This window comes from Equus quagga, chromosome 11 (genome assembly GCF_021613505.1).
Source record: "Equus quagga isolate Etosha38 chromosome 11, UCLA_HA_Equagga_1.0, whole genome shotgun sequence".
Lineage (NCBI taxonomy): Eukaryota > Metazoa > Chordata > Mammalia > Perissodactyla > Equidae > Equus > Equus quagga.
Window position 1 is genome coordinate 57,588,529 of NC_060277.1, and position 24,873 is coordinate 57,613,401.

At 59.8% G+C, this 24,873-nt stretch overlaps 1 protein-coding gene across 1 annotated transcript; it reads right to left on the bottom strand.

Moving 5' to 3' along the window:
* Positions 1-24,618, bottom strand: GRAP (GRB2 related adaptor protein). The gene is made up of 5 exons (XM_046674833.1): positions 24,480-24,618; positions 17,137-17,234; positions 12,728-12,850; positions 3,470-3,638; positions 1-1,410 (listed from the first exon to the last, which is right to left on the bottom strand). The coding sequence occupies exons 1-5, from the start codon at positions 24,555-24,557 to the stop codon at positions 1,225-1,227; spliced, it is 654 nt and encodes a 217-aa protein (XP_046530789.1). The 5' UTR covers positions 24,558-24,618; the 3' UTR covers positions 1-1,224.
* Between the last annotated feature and the right edge of the window lie 255 nt (positions 24,619-24,873).

Below are 24,873 nucleotides of genomic sequence, written 5' to 3' on the forward strand. Positions count from 1 at the left end.
GTCGTTTTACCGTTTTTATTTTGAGTACTCAGGCCCAGGTCAGGGGCGGACAACCTGCCAGAGCTCAGGGCTCGAAGGGTCTCGGGCCAGCCCGGGCAGAGGGAGAGCCTCCTGTGCCCACGATGGGGCCCTGCAGCCGCCTCCTCGCTGGGATCCCTGTCCCACCTGCTGCCAGATGCCACAGGAGCCCCTCCCCTCCCTCCCTGCCCCCCACCCCCTCCGCCATCAGCCTGGCATTCAAAGCCCTTACTCCTCCTGCTCCCAAAGGTACCCAGGCTCCGGGCAGGTGCTGCTCAGTATCCCCCGCTGGCCGCACATCCCATGGGGACGCCCTGCCCCTCCTCAAGCTGGGGCCCCGCTAGACTGCTCGCCCCATTCTGGATGCCACTGGACCTCAAAGTCCAGCTCTGGCCCCAACTTCCTAGCTGGCCTGGAGTTCCCCCAAGCTCCCCTGGGCCCTGGTGTGGGTGGAACAAGAGCTGGTGGAACAAGAGTGGAGTCTCCAGGGGGCTGCGTCCAGGGACTGCCCCTCAGAGCCTGTGCATTGCTCCGGCTGCCGGGAGAGCAGCAGCTGCCTCTCTTCCTTTCGCCACTGCCCGTCCTCGGGGCCTCTAGCCCCCGCCCAAATGTCTGCACTGGGGTGGGGGTGCTGGATGCCCAGGTGGAGGCCAAGTCGCTGTGCAATCTCCACCTGGAGTCTGTCTGGCCAGTCCAGGTCAACAGGGGGGCAGTGCCCTTGCCTGACCTTACGACTAAGCCACCTCCCCAATACCTGAGGGGCCTTTTACAGGAGGGGCAGGCAGGCCCAGGGGATAGTCTGCCCCAGGTGAACCCACCCACCAAGCCCAGGGTTCCTTAGGTTGGGCCTGCAATGGGTGGACCTAGGAGTCCTCAACCCTCCCTGAGGATGGGTCCATCATGGCGGGAGTGGGCGGGGCTCTGGGGCCCGCCCTAGGACGTCACACAGCAGGTGGCCAATGGGAAGAGGCCGGCAGGAAGTCCTGGGAGCTCCCGGTGCCCGGTGGGTGACCGGGTGATGCTAGGCGCTGCAGTCTGTCCCAATTGGTGAAGTGGCGGGAGGTGGCAGTTAGGAGGCCCACGTTCCAGTCCAAGGCCCTCGGCTGACCCTGTGGGACCCGGGGAGGGGGTGTCCACATCCTCTCTCTCGACCTCAGTGTCGGGGGGATGGAGGGTCTGCCGGCTCTGCCCCACGGCCCCGCTTGGTCACAGGTGCACCGGCTGGACGTAGCTCCGCGGGAAGAAGCCCACGCGCCCGCAGAACCGGCCCCGCCACCAGTGCGGGTCCAGGCCCTCCAGGACCTCGATGATGTCGCCGCGGCGGAAGCTGAGCTGCGAAGGGTCCTGGGCCGAGAAGTCAAACTGGGCCTGGGCAAAGCAGGCCCGGGGCGGCTGCAGGGGAGGGAGCGGTCAGTGCGGGCCCCAGGAGCCCCACACCCGCTCACCCGGAGGGCCCACAGAGGAGGGGTCCCGCAGGTGGGGAGGGCAGAGTCCTCCGGGCTGAACTGGGGCTGAAGTGCCTTTGCCTCCAAGTTTGGACAGACGGCCACCCCCCACCCCCCCCCCCACACACACACAAACACACGGCCCTCCTGCGCCCGCCCCCTGCGGGTCTGCGCACAGACACTGCATCTACACAGAGCAACACGACTGTCCTGGCAGCCGCTGGGACCACAGGCTTGGCCGGTCAGGGGACCTGAGTCCTGGTCCTCAGTGCAGGACTTTGGTTAGGTCCTTGCCCCTTTTTGGGGTCTCATTTCCCTGGCTCTAGCAGCTGTGGTAACTTTGACTCCAAGCCCTGGAACCACAGGAAGGGGCCTTATAAACTGTAAAGTGAGGTGTAGCTAAGAGCAGAGTTTACTGCTGTTGCCCTTGGCCCAGCTTTGAGGGAGAGATTGTCACTTTGAGCTGCTCCCAGCTCTCAGGCCTAGGTTCCAGTCCTGTCTATGCCCCAAGATGACCTTGGGTAAGTCCCTGCCCTTCGTGGGACTCGGTTTCCCCACCTGTGAAAGGCAGCTGGACCAGAGCTCTCTGCAGGCACATCAGCCCGGCGCCGTGACGGTTACGCCCAGTGCCCTGGCCCTGCCTGTCCCACCAGGATCTCTGCTCAGCCTGTGGAATCTTATCCAGGACGGCGATAGGATCGGGCAGGCTATAATTAGCGGTTCTCGGCTCAGGAAGGAGGAGGCGGCATGGGTCCCAGGGGACTGAGGCAGCTTTGGAGTTGCCCACAGGGTGGGCAACCCCAGGGCCCAAGCCAGGGCGAGGCGGTGGGTACGGGGGCCTTCAGGTGGCCCCCCAGCTCCATCCTGGCTCCCTCACGCTCTCCAAGGGCAGAGCCGGCCCAGGCAGTGAGGGGACGGGATAGAGGTCTGGGAGATGGAGGCCCAGGCGGGGAGAGTCCCTAAGACCGAGAGCTCACAGCTGACCTGGCCCCCAGGGTCGGGCTGAGGAGGTGGAGTGTCCTGGGGGACAGAGGGTGCACCAGTGGGGTTTCCCGAGGCACTGTCTGACTCTCTTGGTACGTCAGATCCCAAGGCTCATCCTATTGGACACAGGGGAAACTGAGGCCCAGCTGAAGGGTGAACTGGCCCTAACGTCGTGCATGGTGAGGGGGCGGGGTCTAGGAACAGGGCAGGCTGGAGCTTCTTTGCAGCAGTCCCTCAGCCCCCACCCTGGCCTTGGCCATGGCGGTGCCCCCCACACCCTCTGCAGAGCCCAAGTTCGACTGGGCTCTCCCAGGGTCCTGACCTCCAGCCCCAGGCCTTGCCGACCTGAGGCAAACAGCATGTTGGGGCTAATAACCCCGTTGGCTGGTGTCGTCAGCCTAATGAGAGTGAGAGCTGTCCTCGGGGCCCCTTGATGAAAGGGCTGGCTGGCAAATTGCTGTTATTGTGAGGATGAGGGCCGGCCGGACCCCCACACACCCTGCGCCCGGCCAGGCCCTCACCCACGAACACTCACGCTGCCCCACACTCCACCCAAGGCCAGCCTCTCATGGGTGGTCCTGGCTGAGTCACGTCACCGCCCTCTGAGCCTGTCTCCTCACCTGTACAATGGGGACGACAAGGCTCCAGCTCAGTGCAGGGCATTCAGTAGGCTCAGCAGGTGTCAGCACCTTCTTTCATTCAACAGACACTTATTAAGCACCTACTGTGTGCCGTGCACTGCTCTAGGAGCTGGGGACAAGCCAGACACGGTTTGCCCTGTGGAACTTCCACTCTGTTCCTTCCTTTCCTTTCCCTCTTCTCCTTTCCTACCCTGGTGGCCTCACTGCAGCGCCACCAGAATAGAACTTTGCACATGGGCCGGACCCCTCCTCCTGCGACACGGGGCTGCTGGCGGAGGGTGGGGGACCCGGCCCCACCGGGTGTCCTGGCCCCTGAAGACAGAGGCGGCTCAGAGGCCGATGCGGCCGGCCTGCCCCGCCTCCCGCCTCCCGGCCACCTACCTTGAGCAGGGGCTCCTCGTCCCGCAGGAAGACCTGCCGCTTCTTGGCGATGGTGGTGGTGCGGTAGAAGTCCACCAGCTCGTTCAGGGAGTTGAACTTCTCCTCCCACAGGAAGTACTTCCCCGAGGCCTCGCGCAGCACCTTGAAGTGCTGCACCTGGTCCCCGTAGCTAGGGGAGAGGACCACGGCCACCTCAGACGGCCCCAGCGGCCGGGCCCTGCCCGGCACAGCCCCGGGCCTCCCTGCTCGCCCCCTGGAACCAGGCCTTTCTCTCCCCTGGTGAGACCTGGAGTCAGGAGAAGGTGCAGGTGGCGGAGGACAGTCCCCAGGTCCACTGACCCCGCTCCACATAAGACCTGGTGAGGCCAGCCTGGGAGTGGAGTATGGAGTGCAGGGTGTGGGCCCTGGACCAAGCCACTTTCTGGCTGTGTGACCTTAGGCAAATCATTTAACTTCTCTGAACCTCAGTTTCCTTGTAATAACAGCTTCCTTCTGGGTAAATGCTCAGGAAATGCTGACTATGGTTTATCGGCAATGTTAAATGGGTTCCTCTGAGAGAGGCAATCAGACAGCTTCTGCGCTCTTCAACACCCCCCTCAGCCTTGACATTCTTCTCCCTTCCCTGGCCCCTCCTGGCCCTTGCAGGCCTTTGAGGAGTGAGTCCTAAGAGCATCCTAACTCAGGCCAAAGCCTGCCACTGTGAGAGGAGCTCAGGCATGTTGGATGCTTCACATCCTCCCCATCCACACCTGCCCCCACCTCAAGAACCTTCTATGGCTCCCCATTCCCCTCAGGATAAAATCTTAACACCTCAGACTCAAGATCTGGCTCTGATTACATGTCCAGCCTCATTGCCTTCATGTGCTCTCTGATGCAGTCAACGAGCCCCGTTCCTTCCCATCTCCCAGCCTTTGCCCAGCCTTCCGACCCACTACCACCAAATCCTCCCGCATGCCTTCTAGCCCCGCTGAGGAGATAGCCTGCCTCTCCAAAACAGGCCAACGGGGCAGGGCCTGTTCTGGCTGGGACTGAGCAGAGTGACTTGCGTGGCGCCTTCCCACACGCGGCATGTCCCAAACCGGGACAGGCCATGCAGGACTGGGGCTGGAGGTGGAGCGGGCATGGGCCAGGACAACGGGCAGCGCAAACCATCGTGATTCCCCTCCCTGGCGCAGGGCCCTTTGTAGAATGAGGAAACTGAGGCCCCAAGTGCAGCCATGACCTGCCCAGAGTCACACAGCAATACAGGCTGGAGCTGGGGCCACGTCTGCGCTCCTCCATGTCAGGTGTCACTCTGACGTGCTTCCCGATTGGTGATCATTGTATGAAAATAGCAATAATGATTCCAACTGTGACACTGACAGTGTCCCAGATCCTGTCATCCCTGTGCAGTCCCACTCCACCGTGTCGTCCCCGGGCTGAGACCCCCCGGAGGCCCTCCGTCCCTCCTCCTCCCTGCCTGGCCACATCGCAGCCACCGTTCCCAGCTCCACAGTCAGCCCACCTGGACTTACACCCCGGCTCCCCTCTTGGGGCCTCAGTGTCCTCACCTGCCCGGGGCTGAGGTCGGAGGGACACTGTTGCTCTCCCCATGGGTGAGGTGAGGGAGGCCTCGCTGGGCTGGTGGCCCGACACAGAACAGCTCCAGCTCCCCGTCAGGAACAAGCCAGTTTAGGAACCCGGCCGGCCGAGCTGAGATCCAGGAAACCCTGCGGACTTGTGGGCGTGGCCAGGCACGGGTGCTGGGGGCACAGGATGGCCACTGGGAGGGAGAGGCCTCCTCAGCCTCCTGAGCACAGGCTGTATTCTCATTTGGTTTGGGACTAAATGGGAACCACACACCGGTCTGGAGACTTGATAGCATAAAGGAAAAACACCTCCTGGTCCTAAATTTAAATCTCTTTACACGATTCTGGACACAGTGCGTTCACAAGCCGGGTACACCCGCTTCCTGAGCTCCTGCAGACTCACAGTCCAAGTTCTTCCAGGGCCCGAACAGGAGGCAGTGCCTGTCCCTGCCTGGGGCTCACTCCCTCCACCTGTCAGCCCTGGGGCCGGCATGCTACTTTGTTGAACGTTTCAGATAAAGAGCTGTCCAAGATAAACACCCTCCGGTCTGTGTGTGCGTTTGGGGGAGGCACAGTGGGACCCCCGGACCCTCCCTGAGTCAAGGGCTCTGAACCACCAGAGCTTCTCTCTCCACCTTCAAACACACCTCCAGGCTTTTGCATACACTATTTCCTCCAAATTCTTCTCAAGTCAAACTCCTACTCATGCTTCAAGGCCCAGATAAAATGGCCCGAACTCTGAGAGCTGCCTCAGACCCGCTCAGTCAAAGTCAGGCATCTCCTTGGGTACCTCAGCCCCTTGCACAGCCTTCTTGTAACCTGCTACTCATAATGGCTCCCATGCTAGACCCTGAAAGGAAGGGAGGCAGGAGTGGCCCAGAGGGCGTAGCCCAGTGGGAGAGGCTGGACTCAAGGAATTGAGCGTGACAGCCCAAGGCTTAAGTGCTTGGCAGGTGCCTGATTTCTGAAACCTCTCCAGTCAGCTCTGAGCTGCGAGGCCAGCCCTCCAGGGGTCCTGCCCCTGAAACAAGCCCGTGTCCTCTCTAGGGTGCCCCCAGCTCTGGGCAGCTCGCTCAAAGGGAGCCGGCTCCTCACGAGTACAGAGGACAGAAACGCCCGAGGCCCTGCGACCAACGGGAGCAGTGATCCCTGAACCCGAGGCAAAGCCACCCATGGGCCGTCAGCAGGTGTGTTCGCAGGTGACTAAGCCGTTCATGCCGTCGTCCAGGGGACATGCGTGTCTGTGTTCCTGGGGCGGAAGGAGGGCAGGCGGGCAGACGGCACCTCCACCCTGTCTGCTGCAGGCTCCCGAGGCTGCGCACTTCCCTCGAGGCAGCCTCTGAGCCCAGTGACTCCCTGGGGCCCCATCCCAGTGAGCTGGGGGCTTCCGCAGCCCCTGGACTTGGCTGTGGCACCCAGGCAGCAGAGTGAGGTGACCAATGACTGGGCAGGAAAGAAGCCAGGGGTCAGGGACCCCAACGATGCCACATCTGGGCCACTCAGAGCAGAGGCAAACGCCCTGCCTCGGTGCTGGCCCCAAGGAGGAGTCTGGGGCTCAGGCGTCCCCTCTCCTCTGGGTCAGGGGCACACACGGGTGTGGTGGGTCGGAAAAGATTTCAACCCCAAATGACCACAACTTTGAACATCTTGGTGTCTGAAGCTTATCTTCAGTGACCTGGAAAGTCATCTAGAACAAAGCATTTCCTGATCGTATAGGAGGGTCAGGGAGTGGGGAACCACAGGTGAGAGATGAGATGTGGCAAAGAGACAAGGACCCAGGAATTCTAGAACCTTCCAACCCAAGAATTTGAGAATTCTCAAACCTGGGAAGCTCGTATGTTCCAGCCCTAGCCTGTGCGTGGCACACAGTAGGTGCTCAGTAAATGGCAGGTCTTGTCCCCTCTCCCACCTGGTCGGAGAGTGGGGCCCAAAGAGGAGAGGGGCTGGCAAAGCCGCTGCTGCCCCCGAGGCCCGGCGAGGCGCCTCCCGCTGCACCGGCCCCTGGCCTGACCTGTGACCGCAGCTGCCTGAGGCCAGGCAGGGCCCTCTCCTTCTGACGGCCCAAGGCCTCGGCATCTGGGGCAGGGTCTCTGTCCTCAGGCCAGCCTGTCTCCAGCCTCCCCGGGCCCTTGTCTTGGCCTTAGCCAACCTTCAAGGCCTGGGTGCACCCTGAGGTGTCCAAGGACCCCTTAGACCAGAGGTTGCCCTCCATGGACTCTCCAGACCTCGACCCCCACCCCCAGGCCCAGAGGAGCTGCAGGGCACATAGGGGGAACCGAGTCTGAGTCCCGATGACCCCTGACCTGGGAGGGACGACTTGAGTGCCGACAGCCCTGCTGGTGAGCCCTCCTGAGCCGGAGGAGGGAAGGGCAGCCCGGAGGGGTCGGAGCCTGGGCACCGCCGGAAGAGGGGGCACCTGGAGCTGGTCCATGACAGTGGGCAGTGTCCGGGGCTTGTGCGCATGTGTCCTGGCCTGTGTGTGTCAGGTGTCTGTCTCCATTGTGTCTGGGTGTGTGTGTGTATCACTCTCCCTGCTCTGTGGGAGTGTCTGTATGTGTGTGTCCCTCTCTCAGCAGCTGTGGCTGTGTCTGTCTCTATGTGTGACCCCCACACCCACCTACCAGGGAACTGAGGGGCCAGCCGGCCCGGGGCTGTCGGGAAAGCCCAAGGACCAAGTGGGCCTGACCGGGCAGCAGCCGGTCTTGCCTGGCAGGTTCTTCTGGCTTGGCAACGGCAGCAGCACAGGTGACAGTGGCAGCCCAGGGAGGATAAACAAGGCTGGGGTGAGTTCAGAAGCCCAGGACTGCCCCAGCCAGGGCCTGCAGACCCCCTGGGCAGAGGCCTGGGTGCTAACTGCCCACTGGGTGGTCTCCACCACACATGGCCCTTCTCTAGCCTCCGTGTCCCCATCTGTTAAGGGGGGTGGGGTGCGACACCTGTACCACAGGAGACAAGACATCAAATCAAACTGACCTCAGGAGGGGCCAGTGGAGACAGACTCCTGCTGGGTCTTTGGGTCTCAGGGAGGGTGGGTGGAAAGGTAGACGGGGTCTGTCAGGACACAGAGGGCCAGTGGGCCCCAGCTTTGCTGTTCCTTGCAAGTTACTGCACCTCTCTGAGCTTCAGTTTCCTTACCTGCAGACTGGATTTCTGGGGATCACTTTCTCCCTGTCTTTGCATGCATAAATCTTCTTTCCTGCTTTATTTTCCCAAGAACCTTTATCATCTTCCAAGATTTTATATAATTTACTAATCACTTATTGTCTGTCACCCCAGTAGAACATGAGTACCTAAACGACAGGGAACCTTGCCCTATTTTGTTCATGGCTGATTGCCAAGCACCTGGAACAGGGCCTGGCACACAGAAGGCGCTCAATGAACAGAGAGGCACAGCAAACAGATGTGCATTGACACCCAGGGCACCTCTGGGTTGGAAGGAAGTGAAACAGCTCACTTGGGAACAAACCGTCACTTATGACAGAGGAATCCACAGCAGCCTGAATTGGAGTGTGGGGCAAAAGTTACACAGCCCAGGCATGGCGCCCCGGCCGTGGCCCCTGGCCTGCTGGCCGCCAGCTCAGACGTACTCCTGGAGGTGGAGGCAGACAGCCCTTTGTAAACTTGTAAAGGGCAGTCGGCCGTGGCCACTATCACTCCATGAGGCTCCACAAGCCCATTAACCCCACCTCTGACAGCTTTATGGGGCTTGGCGTGTGCGTGCGGGAGATGCCCCGCATAGTGGGGTCAGAGTCCCCAAGAGCCAAGCCAGCGAGGGCAGAAGCTCTCACACACGAATTGACTCAGCTGTCACTTTTCTGGGTGGTCATCAGGTCACTGGGCTTCCTAAGGTCTGGGGTGACTATCTCCACGTCGTAGATGAGGACATTATGCCAGAAGAGACCCAGGATCTGCCTGATGTAAAACAGCAGGTCCAGAGAAAAGCCAGGACAAGAACTGGGTCCCCGCCTCCCCAGGCCCCTGCCCCTTCTCCAATAGCCCTGCATGCCAGGGGCAGGGGCCAGGAAGCACTCTGTGGCCCCTGGAGGGTTAATATAATGATAATTACTATAACTGGCATTTTTGAGCACTTACTATGTGCTGGGCATCACACTAAGCACTTTACATAGGTGTTCATTTTACAGATGGGGAAACTGAGGCTCAGAAGGTAACTTGCCCAGGGTCACACAGCTAGTAGGCATCAGAGCTGAGATTCTTGGTCAAAAACCCACACTCCTAGCCACACACGCCCTCTACGTCTCAGTTTCTATTCTGATCCCTGCCCGGTGGTCCTCCAAGGACCACTGAAAGGTCCCCATGGGAGACAGGGACCCCAGAGCGGGAGCAGGACCCCAGAGCCCCGGCCCAGCTGGACGAACCCGACGGCAAAGGTCGCCACCTGGTGGTGCGTGCACAAACCACAGCCAGCGGAGCCACGGAGCTCCCGCCCATTCCAGCCTGGGGGACTCGGCCAGGACGCCTTAGGGGTGGCGCTGGAGGCACTCGCCAGGATTTCTCTGAGGGACCCTCCCAGACTCCTCCCAGGTCAATATCGGTGCTGGGCCCCCTGCTCAAGAACTGCTCCTGGTACTGCCCATCTCCCCACCTGGTCAGACAACTTGTTGCTGTCCAAACGCACCCCAGCTCTTTGCACGTGCTCCTCGCTGTGCCTGGTAGAGCCTCTTTGTTCTTTGTGCACCAAACTCCAACTCCTGCTTCAGGGCCCAGCTCAGATGTCACCTCCTTCACCATGTGGAATGTGCCTGCTATCACTGAATCTCCCTTATTCATTCATTCATCCACCGTGAAGGCCCCCCGGGCCCGCCGTGTCTACTTCCCCACCTCGTCCTGGGTTTGAGCCCTGTCTGTCCTGCCGCGGCAGGCTGAGGCGTTCAGGTCTGCGCCTGCGCACGAGCGGCGGGTTGCGCTTACAGAAGCCGCCAGGAGAGGGCAGTGCACCAGGCGCTGGTGGAGGCTCGGCCGGCGAGCCCCTGGGAGAGGGGGCTTCAGGGGGGAGCCACCGCCTCCCGCTCAGCTCAGGCTCCAGAAGTGGCCTCAGGGAGTCCCCTGAGCCCCTGCTTTGCTGGGTGACTCGGGCTTTGGGGCTGGTTCCAGAAGCCACTCTGGAGGCGTCACTCCCAGGAGGTGACCAGGTCCCTGGAAGCCAGCCCTTGGAAAACTGCCATTTCCTGCTTTTCAGGGAGCCCGGTGGGAAGTGGGGGCAGGGCCTTGGGGGTGGGGAGGTGAGCAAGGGGAGGCGGCTCCAGGTGCCCACCACCATCCTAGGGGTATCAGGGCCAAGACACAGTACACTTCCCCCCCGGCCCCCCACCCACACACACACTGACAGCCTTCCCGTTTTTAAGATAGGGAAATAAGCTCAGAGAGGGCAAGAGCCATTCCTGCCCTTGGGGTAGCCAGCTGTTCTCAGGAGAAAAGGGAAGTGAAAAAAGCGATGGCTGGTGACACAGCTTAGGGGGGTCAAGATGAGTGCTGAGACCCCTCACGATGGATCATTTTAACCCCCAGTAGCCTTCCTGACTGTGCAGGTCCTCCCTGCGTGGATGCCTCCGGGCCCAGACGGGGAGATCACCACCTCGCAGGGCTCCAATGCCCGTGCTGATCACACTCAACCAAGAGCTCTTTAGATACGGACCCACAAGCAATGCCTGCATCACAGGGCTCACAGCCACCGCAGGCCTGAGGCCGCCTGGAAGGTGTCAACCCCAGGTACATCTCTGCAGGGGGCCCTCTCGCGGACCACCGTGGCCCAGCCTGCTTGGAGCCACGTGAGGACACTGAGCCACCCTCTGCTTCTTTGGGATCCCCTGACCCCGGCGCCCTGCCCACTGTGCCTCCTGACACCCAGCCCCAGTGCCAACCAGCAGCAGCGTCTCGTGTTTGTTCGTCCTTCGGGGAATTGTCGGACCACTGCCTGTGAATCAACCCAGTGGCAGGAAAAGGGGCGTCACACAGAGGCACACGCAGAGCGGCCACTGCCTCCCAGAAGCCCCGCTGCCCGTGCCTTGCCACCTCCCGCTCCTCCCTCCACGGGCAGCTGTCCCCCAGGACTGTCTTAGTGACAGCGAGAGCTGGTGCAGTGAGTGCCTCCTCTGTGCAGGCTCCGTGCCCAGCGCCCACAGCAACCCTGAGAGTTGGCATTGCCAGTGGTCCCCACCTCACATATCCACGCCACCTCCCGGACATGGCCACTTGTCCCCTCGGCCCCCACCACAGTCCCAGATGCCACCACCTCCTGCCTGGCTCCTCTCTCACCTCCCAGGGCTCCTGCTTATCCCTCTGTCCCTCCTCCTCACAGCAGCCAGAGCGATCAGCTGAAACCTGGAAGCCAATCACATTTCCCCCACCCGAGACCTTCCGTGGCTCCCTATCGCCGAGAGAAAACCCAGCCTCCTTGTCAGGGTCTGTCAGACCCTGTGATCTGGCCCCTGTCTCTTTGACTGTACCCACCCCCCCACCGCCCCAGCCTTGCTCACTCTACCCCAGCAATGTGCCGCCCTGTGGGCTCTGACACACCCAGGCACGTTCCCACCTCGGGGCCTCTGCATTCACCAGTCCCTCTGCCTGGAAGTCTCTCCTGGCAGGTCCTCATTCCCGGGGCCCCAGGTGGCCTCCACTTCCGGGCTCAGATCTTAGCTCAGACGCCACCTCCTCAGAAGGCCATCCCTGACACCTCGGCTCCTGCTGTATTTGTGGCCTTGTTTGCTGTCTGTCTCCCCCATGAAGACATAAAGCCACCAAGGCAGCCACTTTTCCCCTGTCCTTTCCCAAATCCCCAGAATAGCTGGGCAAGTGGCATGTAGCTCAATGAACATCCTTGAATTCATGCGTCCGGATCCCTCTGTTTTGGCCCCGGGAGCAGGAAGGACAGAGACCAGCCAGGCCCTGACAACTTTGCCCTCCCCCCATCCCCACCCCGTTCCTGCCCCAACCTTCCATCCAGATTCCTCAGTTGCCCCGGGGGTGGCCTTTGGGATTGGGTTCGGCACGGCCCGGAGGCTGCCACACCACGCCTGCAGAGTGGCCCCATGACAAAGCTGGCACTCCCGTCACAGCCACCCACTCCAGCGCCGGGCCCTGTTCTAGTCGCTCTGGGTCATCGACTCCTTTATGCCCTGCAGCAGCTCATTTTACGTGTGAACAAACAGCCACAGTGACTTGCCCAAGGCCACACAGCCGGGAGGTGGCAGAGCCAGAATCTAAACCTAAGCAGCTGGCCCCAGGTCCATGCTTGCAACTGTGTCACCAGATAGTGGGACCCTGTCCGGAGCACACCCTGGACGTGTGCCCTGGGCCCCGGTGCTTTCCTGCCCCACTGTCTGTCCCACCGCACCAGCTGCTGGCATCCTTCCTCCTCATGACAAATCTTGGGTGGCCCCTTACTGCTCATGGAATAACATCCAGACCCCTCAGCCTGGCACTCCAGGCCTTGCAGTTGTCCTGAGCCTGCTTTCCAGGCACAACCCCTGCTCTGGGCCACACCCTGGGGTGCATGTCACTCACCGACCCCCAGCAGGTCATCTGCTTCCAGGCATTGGCTCCAGCTGCCCCTCCTCCAAGGATGCCGTTCCCTGCAGCCCCCTCTGCCCCCCTGTCCTGCGCTCCCAGGCCCAGCTCAGCCACTGCCTCCCTTCCCGCCCTCCTCTGCACACCCTCATGGGTCAGAACTCACTTCACGGACACGGAGAACTCCCCTGGGGAACTCTCGCTCTCCCGGATCAGGAAGGCTCCCAGGTGGTTCCGCTTCATCAGAATCTCTTCAGCCAGCTGCCGGGAAATCCTGCCCGAGTACCACCTGCAGAGAGAGGGCTGGTGAAGACAGGGGGAGGCTGGGCCACCCCACCAGGCGCCAGGCACTCAGCAGCGCGGCTCCTCACAGCAGTCCCAGGACGCAGGATTGTGACTGCGCCCATTTTAGAGATGGAGAGCCTGAGGCACAGAGAGGCAAAGCCACAGGCTCAAGGTCACACGCTATGGCAGGCAGGAGCTGGGACCCAATCCCAGCATTTTGAAGCCCCAGCCTTTCCCACCATGCCAGGCAAACACAGACCCTTATCAAAAGAGAAAAATCAACCCCAGTGAACCTCCACTCAGCTAGCCTCAGGTGAGCTTTGCCGTTTTAGGCGGTAGATTCTTAAAAGTCAAAAAATATAAAAATGGATGTCAAAAACAATAGCAGCTTTGATCTGGTGAGAAAGACTCTCCCTGTCCCCATTTCACAGATGCACAGACTGAGGACTCCTAGACTTTTTCTCACAGGTACAAGTCCTTTTCCTGCTGACCAAACAGAACTGGGCATACAGAAGGTGCCTGGGAGATGCCTCGAGTCTTGCAAGATCCCCCCCAGCCCTCCGGCCCCAGGGCCCTGGGGTGAAAGGCTGGGCCCAGCTTCTCTCCCAGCCCTGCCCATCTTGCTGCGTGGCTCCAGGCAGCCCTGGCCTCTTGGGGCCTCGCCCACCCCGGAGGGGCCAGGTGCTCTCTGACTGGCTTCCTGGCCCTGTGCCTTAGCCCAGCTTTGGCTCCACCACTCCGAGGAGGGGTCAGAGCCTCTGTGTCCCCCGTAACTTTCCCCTTCTCTCCCTCCGCGAGCGCTTCCTGAGTCTGAGCTTGGCGCCGAGGGCGGAAGTGAGGTGGGACTTTTCCTGTTGTCTCAGGATGTGGACGAGCCCCCGGGCCCAGCGCAGAGAGCGTCAGGTGCAGTGGCAGATGCCGGTGGTGTCCTGCCCGTATCCCCACTCTCGCTCCACAGATAACAACATGCTTTTTTCTGGCAACTGACATCCTTGGCCTGTGTGCAGGGTGGGCTGAGCCCCTGGAAGCTTCTCGAGTGATGACTGAGGGGAGCAGGTGGATAGACACCCCGCTCCCCGCCCCGTGGGCACACTGGGCGCCTGCTCTGTCTCCCAGCCTCCCCAGGCCCACTGAGCTCCAGCGGGCACAGGCAGCGGCCACAGGCAGTAGCTGTGTGGACCCCACGCCCCTTGCTGGCTCTTCCCTGCCCAGCTCCACTTCGTCCTCGTACCCTGTCTCAGGCACTGCTTCTCAGGGGCCCACGCCCCAGAAGTGAGGTTCTAGTCCCCTGCTGCCCCCAAACTGGTGGGCTCCCTGGGAGGGGAGGCGGTGAAGGGGGCTGCTGCGTATGGGGGCTCACGGCAGCCCTCTGGGGGCTTTGGGAGGGCTCCAGGCCAGAGGCTGGGCTGGGAGCTGGGGCCCGGGGCAGAGAGCTCCTCCAGCCACAAGGCCCGGCAGGACACAGGTGCAGGTACTATGCCACAGGAGCTGGGGCCCAGGGGCCCAGAGCGGGGGTTTCCTGAGGGCCCGGGTGTCTCCAAAGAACCCACAAAACCCCACAGCAGGCGTCAGTGTGTGGGCGGCTGTCGCCCTCAAAGGGTGCTGCAACTGCGCCCTCCGGGGAGGCCGGCCCAGCCCCCAGGGGGGGACGGCAGGGCTCACCCCAGGGAGCTGAAAGGACAGCCGCATGCGGTGACACCAGCAGCACTCACTCCTGGCCACTTCGCATGGGCCCCACGCTGCTGATGTGGACACTGAGGCCCAAGGAGGGACAGGGATCCCCACAAGTTTGCAGGGCAAGTCCGGTCGGACTCTGCCCAGCTCTCACGCTCAGCCGCCCCTCCCGGGAGCCCAGCCCGAGGCCCTCAGCGCCCTGCAAACCCCGCCGGCCTCTTGCAGCGGGGGAGGCTGGACAAACCACTCGGCCTCCCCAGGCCTCTTCTCCTCGTCCGTGGGACCGGACGAGCACAGGCCCTGGGCGAGGGGCGCGGCCGCCTGCAGGTGGCGGACCAAGGGCCTCCCACATGGTGCTCCCTGGGGCCTGCCTCTGCTCCCCCGCAGCCCCCACCACAGCTCGCAGGCCCAGCGACCAGCCCTCCTGAGGAGCCTGCCCTCACCGCTGGGGCCACGTGGCCGGCACCCCCTGGCCTGCCTGAGTGCCGGTCCCACCCTGGCCAGCGGGCAGCCGAGCGGAGTGCCTGCAGTCTCAGGTCTCAGGGTGGGCAGCCTGAGGCTTGCAAAAAGCGCACTGGGCGTGGTCTCAGGCGGTGGGGTTGGGGGCCTGACCCCCACTCCTGCTCTGCGCAGAGCTGACCCCAGGGACCCAGGGGCATCGGAGGCTTGAGCCCTCGCTAGGTCCCCACTGCCCTGGCAGGGCCTTGCCTCAGGCCTGGCATGGCGCAGCAGGCCGCCTGGTGCTGAGCACACAGAGACCCCGCTTGGCCTCCCAGCCCCCACCGGGCCGTTTCCTCCACCTGGACCCTCCCGACCGGGCGCCCACATTGGTCGCTCCTGCCCATGTCCTCTGTGGGCTTTTAGATGCCTGGGGCACCCGGCCCTGCCTCGTGGCCCTAGGCTGGGTTCTCTCTGTCTCTCTCCTTATGCCCCCACTTTACTAAGAGAATAATTGTAAGGCCAGAGGGGGCAAAAACCTGCCCAACGTCACACAGCTGGAGGGACACTGTGGGGCCTGGAACCCAGGGCTGTAGCCTTTGTGGGGGAGGCTAGGGGCACCCGGAGCCCAGGCAGAGTGGCTGGGGACCTGGGTGGGACGGGGCCTTTCTCAGCACAGGAAGCCGGAGGCGGTGGCAGCATTGGAAATAACTCGAAGACAGATAAAGAGGAAATACCTACCAGGCCCCACCCTGGCCCTCAACCTCCCTCCCCTTCCACCCCACAGCCGCACACACGTGACGGCTCCCAGTCTGCCTGGCCCTGTCACCTGCGTCTACATCCTCTGCTCAAATACCTCCGTGACTCCCACCACCCTGGGCCTGGCATTTGAGGCCCTCCTGCCAGTCCCACTGCCATGAGTTCTCCCTCATTGCTCTCCTTGTCTCCTCTCCCAGGAATGCCTTTCTCTTTTTCTGTTTAGCTAACTCCTACACATCCTTCAAAACCTCACTCATTGCCACCTCTTCTGAAAAGCCTTCCCTGGTTAGTTATCTCAGTGCTGACTATCTCCCCGTGTCGTACTTTCTTTTATTTATTTATTTATTTATTTTATTTTGAGGAAGATTAGCCCTGAGCTAACTGCTGCCAATCCTCCTCTTTTTGCTGAGGAAGACTGGCCCTGAGCTAACATCTGTGCCCATCTTCCTCTACTTTATATGTGGGACGCCTACCACAGTATGGCTTTTAGCCAAGTGGTGCCATGTCCGCACCCGGGATCTGAACCGCAAACCCTGCGCCTCCGAGAAGTGGAATGTGCACACTTAACCGCTCCACCACTGGTCCGGCCCCCGTCGTACTTTGTGTCCTGTCTCTCCTACAGGATGGGGCCACTCTAACCCCAATATCTCCCCATATGTCTCCAGCATCACCCAGGCTGGGCCCCCAGGGGTTGTGACTAGAGTTTGTGAATGACTGAGTAAGCAGCTATATTCTGGGCCTGCCTCAGCCATCATCTCAAGAATATCCAGTTGGTTTTTCAGAGCTTCTTGGCCTCTGAGGCCTATTCCGGGGCTGGGCCCTGCCCTGGCCACTGCCAGGCAGCAGCATCGGACACCACCTGCTGCGAGCCTTACCGGGGCTCCACAGGGTACCCGGGGCCCACACACAACTCCTGCTCTGCCCTGGCCCCAGACTCTGCTTGGCCAATGTCCAGCTCTCTCCCATTCTCCAAAGACAGGGCCCACAGGGTCTGCTTCCTGCCCACCCCTCCACCCCTCCATCGCCCCCTCACTTCCCACCCTTGCAGAGGGCTGAGCCAGCCTCTTAGAGAAAGTTCTAGAACCCTCCACAGATTGGAGCCTCCGCCCTCCTTGTATTACAAATAGGGAAACTGAGGAACAGGGAGAACAGGGACCTGCCTGAGGCCGCACAGTAGCCCATGGCCCAGCCAGCTAAGAGCTCAGGGCCTGTCCCCCCCGGGCTCTCCTGGATGTTCTCTGGTGTTCCAGGTCCTCAGTGTTGTGGCCTGGGCTGGCCCTGGTTCTGCCACCACTTTGGACATGTCCTCACATCTCTGTCACCTGCTCCCCCTTGGGGAAGAGACTGGGGGCCCCGAGACAGATGGAGGCTGGGGAGGGGATGCCTTGAGGACGCAGGGCTGGGGTGGCAGCCACTCACGGGTGGGGCTTGACACGGATGTAGTTCTTGGGGATGAAGCCCTCTGCGCCCCGGAGCTCAGCCTTGTACCAGTTCTGGTCGTCTTCCATGTTCAGGATCTGTGGGCAGAAGAGACATGGCCACTCAGTCACCAAGGAGGGGCAGTTGTCACCTGCTGAGGGCCTGCTGCTTGAAGGCCCTGGGCGGGTTCCGCCCATTGCAGCCCTGGGGCCCATTTCACAGAAGCGGGCTGGGGACCTGTCCAAGGTCGCAGGAGTTGTGTCTGATTCCATGGGCCTGCTCATTCCCTGGCCCCAGGGCCGCCTGTCCCCAGGAGGGTCACAGCCTCCCCAGATGGGACAGTCGGGGAACCAGAGGAGGTTTTGGTGGTGGGTTGAGCTTCAGACCCCAGCAGACCATGGGGTTTGGGGGACAGATCTGGGGGGCCTCGGTTCCTGAGCCTTGCCCTGGAGTGTGGGGGACCCACAGCATTTGCGTGCCATGACCTGAGCCATGGGTGAAGGTCTGAGGTCCCCAGGAAGGTCAGGGAGCCCCAGCCTGAGCTCAGTGCCTAGTGGCGGTCACCGGGGCCACTTGCACTTAAATTGCCCTTATAGTCTGAGCTCGGGTGACAATTCAGTGGGGGAGGGTTCAGGCGCCAGGAGCAAGTAAGGGAGATGAGGCCAAGGCCTAGCCTGCTGAGGTCACACGGCTCCCTGTCCGTGGCGTGGACCCTGCAGCCCACAGGTGGGCCGAGAGGAACTGAAACAGCCAGAGCGGGGGTGGGGGTGGCGGTGGGGGTGCTGCGGGTGAGCACCCAAGCGGCAGGAGGGGCCGGCCAGGCCTGGGGAGCAGGTACAGCACGAAGCTTGGGGCTCCCTCCTCCTTTCCCTGGGCACGCTTTCTGTGTGTCACCCGGTTCTCAGACAACCCTCGAGGTCCACATCACCAGAGGCTGTTTCACGGATGAGGAAACTGAGGCCCAGCAAGGGGAAGGGAACACGGCCACACAGCAGGGGTGGGGTGGAGCCATGCAGTGAGCTGGGACTCTGGGGCCTGGGGTCTTGGCTCAGCTGGTCCAGGGGGAGCCTGCCCATCAGTTTTCACCCCACCCCACCTCCCACTTTGCTTCTGGACCCAGGCCCAGGGGGCATCTCTCCGTCAGTCCTGAGCAGCTCTCATCATCAGTCGATCCTAGTGGGGACATCTGTTGAGAGAAAATGGTGGGCGCGGAGCAGCAGCCCAGGCTGGGCTGAGGAGCAGGGCTGGGCAGGCCAGCGCAAGGGTGGCAGCACGGCCAGCCCAACTTGGCCAGGAGGAGCCGGGCGCGCACCCAAGGCCCAGGCCAGGCCCCGCACTCGCAGGCGGGCACCCCCGGCTGTCCGCCAGGCCCCGCTGAGCCCCTTCCTTCCTGCCCCTGTCGCCCAGGCAAGGTCAGCAGCCCAGGGACAGACGGAAGCAGGTGGCTGACTCAGGAAAACTTTTGCCGAAAACAAAACAAAACAAGTCCCCCGACTGAGTGAGACAGTGGGGGCCTGTGGGCCGCCGGCCATGCCGCGAGTCGGGGACGACGCCTGGGGCCTGGGCTCTGGACACTGTCTGCCTCTGACTCTCTGCAGTCTTGGCCTCACCTCCCTCGTCCGTGTGACAACCCGCACTGGATGTGGCAGAGTCTTGTGAACTAAGTCCTGTGTGCACGCGTGGATGTAAGATATTAGATCAAATCCCTCTTTTGTTTCATTCTGGTTTGGTTTGTGCTCCTGTCCTCTCCACTCTGAGGACCCAGAAGTGTTCTCCATGGTGACATTAGCTGAATTCTGCCTGTGAGCATTGCCCACAAGCTGCAGGCCCTCTGAGACACAGCAACGCCACAGAGAAGGGAGACCTGCTCCTCCCTGTGGGGCTCGCCACGCGCCCGCCCCTGCCCTGCCCTCCCCAGGCCGCCGTCCTGCCCGCTGTCCCCTGGCTGGGGCACTTGCTCAGCGGCTATTCCTGATCCCCTGCTTGTGAGGCACATGCTGAGCCCTGCAAGACAGCAGGGATGAGGAGCTTACATTCCGTGGGCAGAGGCAGGCAAGCGACACAGAAGGAATCAAGTAAATCGGGTAATTTAACGTAGTGGTAAATGCTCTAAAAAATGTACTTCAGGAAGACATGGATGGAGGATGTCTGGTTGGAGGCAGAGGGATTAACAGAGGGCAGATGGGATGGTCAAGAAAGGCCTTGCTGAGGTGACATGTAAGTTGAGGCCTGAATTACAGGAAGGAACCAGATGTAAGAGGATGTGGGGAACAGTGTCCAAGGCAGAAGGAACAGCCAGTGCAAAGGTCCTGAGGTGGGAGCAAGCTCTGTCCCTGGAACAGAAAGGAGGCCAGTGTGTCTGGAGCTGAGGTGGGAGGGGCAGCGTTGAGAGAAGAGCGGGGAGAGGTGGGTGGGCAAGAGCACGTAGGTCTTGTACACCAGGGTAGGAAGCAGTTCAGATTTTATTTTAAAAACCAAGACAAGCCATTGCAAGGTCATTGGGAGGGGGTCAGGCTCTGAGTTACGGCTGCTGTGTGGGGCCTGGGCTAGGAGCGGGAGCGGGGTGGGGGGTGGCCAAGGGAGAAGCTGCTGCACCAGCCCAGATGAATGATGATCGAGGCCTGGGCTGGGGAGCGCCGAGAAGCTATCGGATTCAGGGTAGGTTTTGGCAGAGTCACTGACAGCATTCAGCGACAGGCTGCACGGGAGACAGATGGGGAGCGGCCGAGAAAACTCAGACGCAGGGTTTGGGCCTGAGTGCTGGCGGGCTGGTAGCCATCAGCTGCCAAGGGAATGGCTTTGGGGAACAGGTAAGGTGAGTTCAAGGGTGGCTGTGTTGGGTCTGAGGTGCCGTCAGCCTCCCCGTGCAGATTCCATGGAGGCCGTGAGCTCCCCGAGTCTGGGTCTTGGGGGCCAAGCTGTCCATGGAGAGATGGGGTGAAGCCACCCCCCACATCCCTCCTCCAGCTGGGAGCTGTGGGATACTGTGCACCCAAAAATGCCTGGCCTGTTAGGGACAGGGGCTCTGTTCCAGGGAAGTGACATTTGAGATCGTTTGTCCAGAGTGGGTCCCGGGGCCGCCGAGCTGTCATCTAAGCCCAGAGCTGAGCTTTGCTCCCTGTGGTCTGCTCCTCCCTGCAGCCGGGATCTGTCTGGCTGGGGGCACTGCTGGGCCCAGGTCTGGTGCACAGAGGGTGCTCAGGAAACGCTCGTGGGACGAGTGAGTGCACAGGCCATGGGGCTCGGCCCCACCCAGCCCTGCCAGAAAGAGCTGGCCACCAGCCCCACGCACTGCAGACCTGGCTGGGAGAGGACGAGGGGACCACAGCCGCGTTTTTACGGTTATAGAAAGTGGGTCCCAGGCTAGCATGAGGCGGGTGAGGCACCTCAGGCACAAAATTTAAGGGAGCTGCAAAGAACTCGGGAATCAAGGTAAATAGTATTTTCAGGCAGTGTGTTAAAAAATCAAAATTAATGCAAAAACTCTGGATATGGTCATTACTTAATAATAATGTATCAGTATTGATCCATTAATGTAACAAACGCACCATGCTAATAATGTAACATGTTACCACAGGGAGAGCTGTGTGCAGGCAGATGAGAACCCCTCTGCACCATCTTCTGGATTTTTCTGTAAATTTAAACTGTTCTAAGAAATAAAGTCTATTTAAAAATTAACGCAGGGGCCGGCCCCATGGCATCGTGGTTAAGTTTGGTGCGCTCTGCTTCAGTGGCCCAGGTTCACGGATTCGGATCTCCAGCGCAGACTTACACCTCTCGTCAGCCATGCTGTGGCGGCGTCCCATATACAAAATAGAGGAAGATTGGCACAGATGTTAGCTCAGGGCCAATCTTCCTCAGCAAAAGTAAATAAATAAATAAAAATAAAAATTAATGCAAAAAAATCCATGAAAATCTGAAATAAAGGCAAGCTTTGACCCTGCACCTGCACAACTGTGAGAGTAAGGGCCCCGCCGTGAGTCCAGTCCTGCAAGGAGCACTTGCTGGTTGGAGAACATCGAGGAAGTGTGGCAAGAGTAAGAAGAAAACCAATCGCTCAGGGGCTGCCGCCCAGAACCAACAGCTGCTAGCTTCTCAGGACATTCTTCCTAGTCTGTTTTCTTGTGGGTTTTTGGTGAGGAACTTTGTCCCTGAACTCACATCTGTGCCCCTCTTGCTCCATTTTATATGTGGGACGCCGCCACAGCATGGCTTGATGAGCGGTGTGTAGATCCACACCTGGGATCCTAACCCGTGAACCCCAAACCACCTACACAGAGCACACGAACTCAACCACTGCGCCATCGGGCCAGCCCCCTAGTCTGTTTTCTAGGCACAAATCCAGTGCATGAATGTCAGTTTTCCCTTCACACAATTAATCTTTGATCATCTGTGTGGAGTTGACTGTACATATGTTTGTAGTCTGCTTTTTTGCCACTTAACATTGCATCATGAGCATTTTTGTGTCATTAAATACCCTCCCCAAATAGCATTTTTAGAGCTCTGTGGTATTTTGTACCATCACTGCTCTGGTAGTCTAGGTCGACTCTACAGCATTGCAGCCCCTCCCCAGCCATCTCTCACAACCCACCCCTCGCCTGCTTCATTCTTCTCCATGCTGCGCTGTCTCCACTTGACAAGCCCTGTATTTTACTTATTCATCTGGTTTGTGGCCCGTATCTGCCACTAGCATAGCAGCTCATGAGCAGAGACTGAGTCTGTTTTCTCCCTGCTGAGTCGCCAGTGCCTAGACCAGGACCCGGACACACTGCATGCTCCCTGGGCCCTTCACGGAGGAACGCACAAACATCTCTGATTACATCTCAGTTTCCCAGAGGATGAATTTCTGGGTCACAGGGCATGGATATTTTTAAAGCCCTTCAAAACGACTATGTCACTTTACCTGTCCACCACACACCTGTAAAAGTGCATATTTTCCCACACCCTCAACAATTTAGGAGATTCTTTTTACAATAAAATTTTGCTGATCTGGCAAATGGAAAATAGTTAGTTGCTTCAAGTTGCAAATCTTTTGTTATTGGTGAAATTGGGCACTTGCTTGCATTGCTTCTTTGGCAATTTTCCTGTTCAAATCCTTTGCCTATTTTTTTATTATGCTGTTTGTAATTTTCTTGTTGATTTATAAGAGCTCTTTACATATCAAGGACATTAATATTTTGTCATTTTTCTTGTGTATTTTTTCTTAGTTTAAGCCACATTCTTTCTACCTAGTAGATAGCAATAGCCCCTCTCTGCTTCCATTCCTCTTCCCTCTGTTATCTTTTCAAAACAAATCTGATCAAATCCTCTCCCTGCTGGAAACCCTTCCGTGAACACAACTCACATCTAGAATGAAATCCATCACAGGTCCTGACTCCCGCCTACCTCCCAGCTTCATCCTTACCCCCTTCTTCTCGCTCACGGCTCTTCAGCCACAGGCCTCTCTTTCAACTCTTTGAACATACTAATATGGTCTTGTCCCAGGGCCTCTGCAGCAGCTGTTTCCCCAGTCTGGTGCTCTCTTCCCCCGGCTCTTTGCATGGCTGGTTCCCACTCATCCTTCAGTCTCAGCTCAGCTGTCACCTCTTTTGAGAGACCCCTGACCCCACCCAAAGCTGTTCCACTGCGTCCTCCCTCTGCCATCGCTCTGCATCCATCTCCCTGTGTTGATTTCTTCAGTCCGTTTATCACCTCCTGAGGTCACTTATCTCTGGAACGTGAGCTCCAGGAGGGCAGGGCTGTTTGTTCACTGCTGTGTCCTCAGCCCTGAGGATGAGGCCCGTGTGAGCTCACTCCTTCCTTAGCAGCCCGCACCTCCGTTTGAAGAAACACCCCAGGAGTCGGCCAAGGCTTTAGCAGAGGTTAGTGGGAAACTTGACTAATCTCGGGGGCAGGTGTGCACAGAGGTCTGGGGGGGAAGTGGGATGTCATGGTCTTCACGACGGTTGCCTTGGGGCCCCCACTGACCCACCCTGTCTTCTCCTGGCCGACCCCTCTGAGCCTCAGCTAGAGCCCACTGCCCGCCCATTCCTAGTTCCACACTGTCCCCCTCCCTCCCATGCCTCAAATCTGGGTCTAGGGACCCCAAACTGCTCTCAGATTGGTAAACAAGGCCTCTAAAGCAGACCTGGGTCCCACAGAGAGGATCACGCCCTGGCTAGACAGAGCTGGTGCTGAGCCTGCCCCGTCCCCAGCTGCCACATGTCCCTGGGGCCCAGCCGGCAGCTCCAGGGGACCCAGGTGCTAGCAGCCTGGCATGGAGAAGTGGGGAGCTCCTCACTGGCCGTGGTTCCTCTCGGGGAACGCCAACCCTCCCCTCCCCAGCCCAGCCTGTTCAGCCCCATGGGGGACAGAACGCAGGTTCCAGAGTCAAAGGACTTAGGTTCAAATTTGTTCAAGTGTGTCACCTCCCTGTGCCTCAGTTTAGTCACCTGTGAAATGAGGGCACTCGTCCTCCCCATCTTGGCAGCTTCAATGGGATGTTGGTGCATTGCTGAGCTCGGGCCCTGGCTGAATCAGGGTGTCAGCAAACGGGAGCTTCTGTCCCTTCCTGTGCTTGAAGCTCGGGGCCAAGCGCAGGGCTCAGGGCTCAGAGTGGAGGGACAGCCAGTCTGAGGCCCACTGCTCTGGCGCGGAGACTGAGGCCTGAGGGGGCAGTGGCTTCCTTCGCAGGAGTTAGTGGCGGCTCCAATGCCTAAGTCTTGGCGTGGTCACTCCTGAATCTGGCCCCGAGCTCTGCTTTCCTATACAAACTTGTAAGCAAGAACATTTCCAGAGAGAGAACCCACAAACTCCTCTGCCTGGACTGCCTTGGAAGGCTTGATGTCCATCAAAAGGGCCCAGACAAGAAGAAATGAGCTACAGCGTGACTACTTTCCATTTTCTCCACACTGCTGGGAAGCTCATTCTTCCCACTTAAATCACAATTATTTTAGCCCCAGTAGGTTAGTGTATATACTTAATTCTTTCCTAAGACCTTTTGTCTCCCTCCCGTCCTCCCTGTCTTCCTTTCTCTTTCTGTCTCCCCAACTGTGTTTTCAAATTCTTCCCTAGAAGACTCGGTGTCGAACCAACTCCTGCCAGGCACTATGCTCATGTCTCCTTGAGTCCTCACGGCAGTCCCAAAGGAGGGATCATTAACCATCTCCCCGTTTCCTAGATGGGGAGACTGAGGCTTGAAGGGAAGAGGTGGCTTGTCCAGAATCACATAGCCAATAACTGGAGACGCTGGGCCTGTCCTGCTCCAGTGACTGGACTCTGTTTGGGGGGCTGTCCCGGGCCCCTGGTTCTTAACCCTCCCCCAGCCCATGTGGGGCCAACTCAGCTCCCTCTGGCCACCCTACCTTGAGTGTGTCCCCCTTGTTGAAGGCCAGCTCATCGCTCTCTGTGGCCTGGAAGCTGTATAGGGCCACGGACTCCATCCTGCCGTCCCAGCGCCCTGGCAGCTGGGCTCAGAGCAGCCGCGCTTCCTGCTTCCTCTGCTCTGAGAGTCTGTTTGTTCTTTGGAAGCTGAGAGTGAAACTGCAGCTGACGCGAGGAGGAAGAGGAAGCAGAGACATGTCACAGGACAGGGGCGGCCCAGCCCCTACCTCAGGCCCCAGGCCCAGGTACCGCCTTGGGGGAGTCCCTGGGCAGCCCTGGGAGTGGGTCCCCCTTTGCACCCAGGTTATAGATGATAAAACTGAGCTTTCCAAAGGAGGAGAGCTCAAAGCCATCCTGCCAGCTCAGGCATTGTAT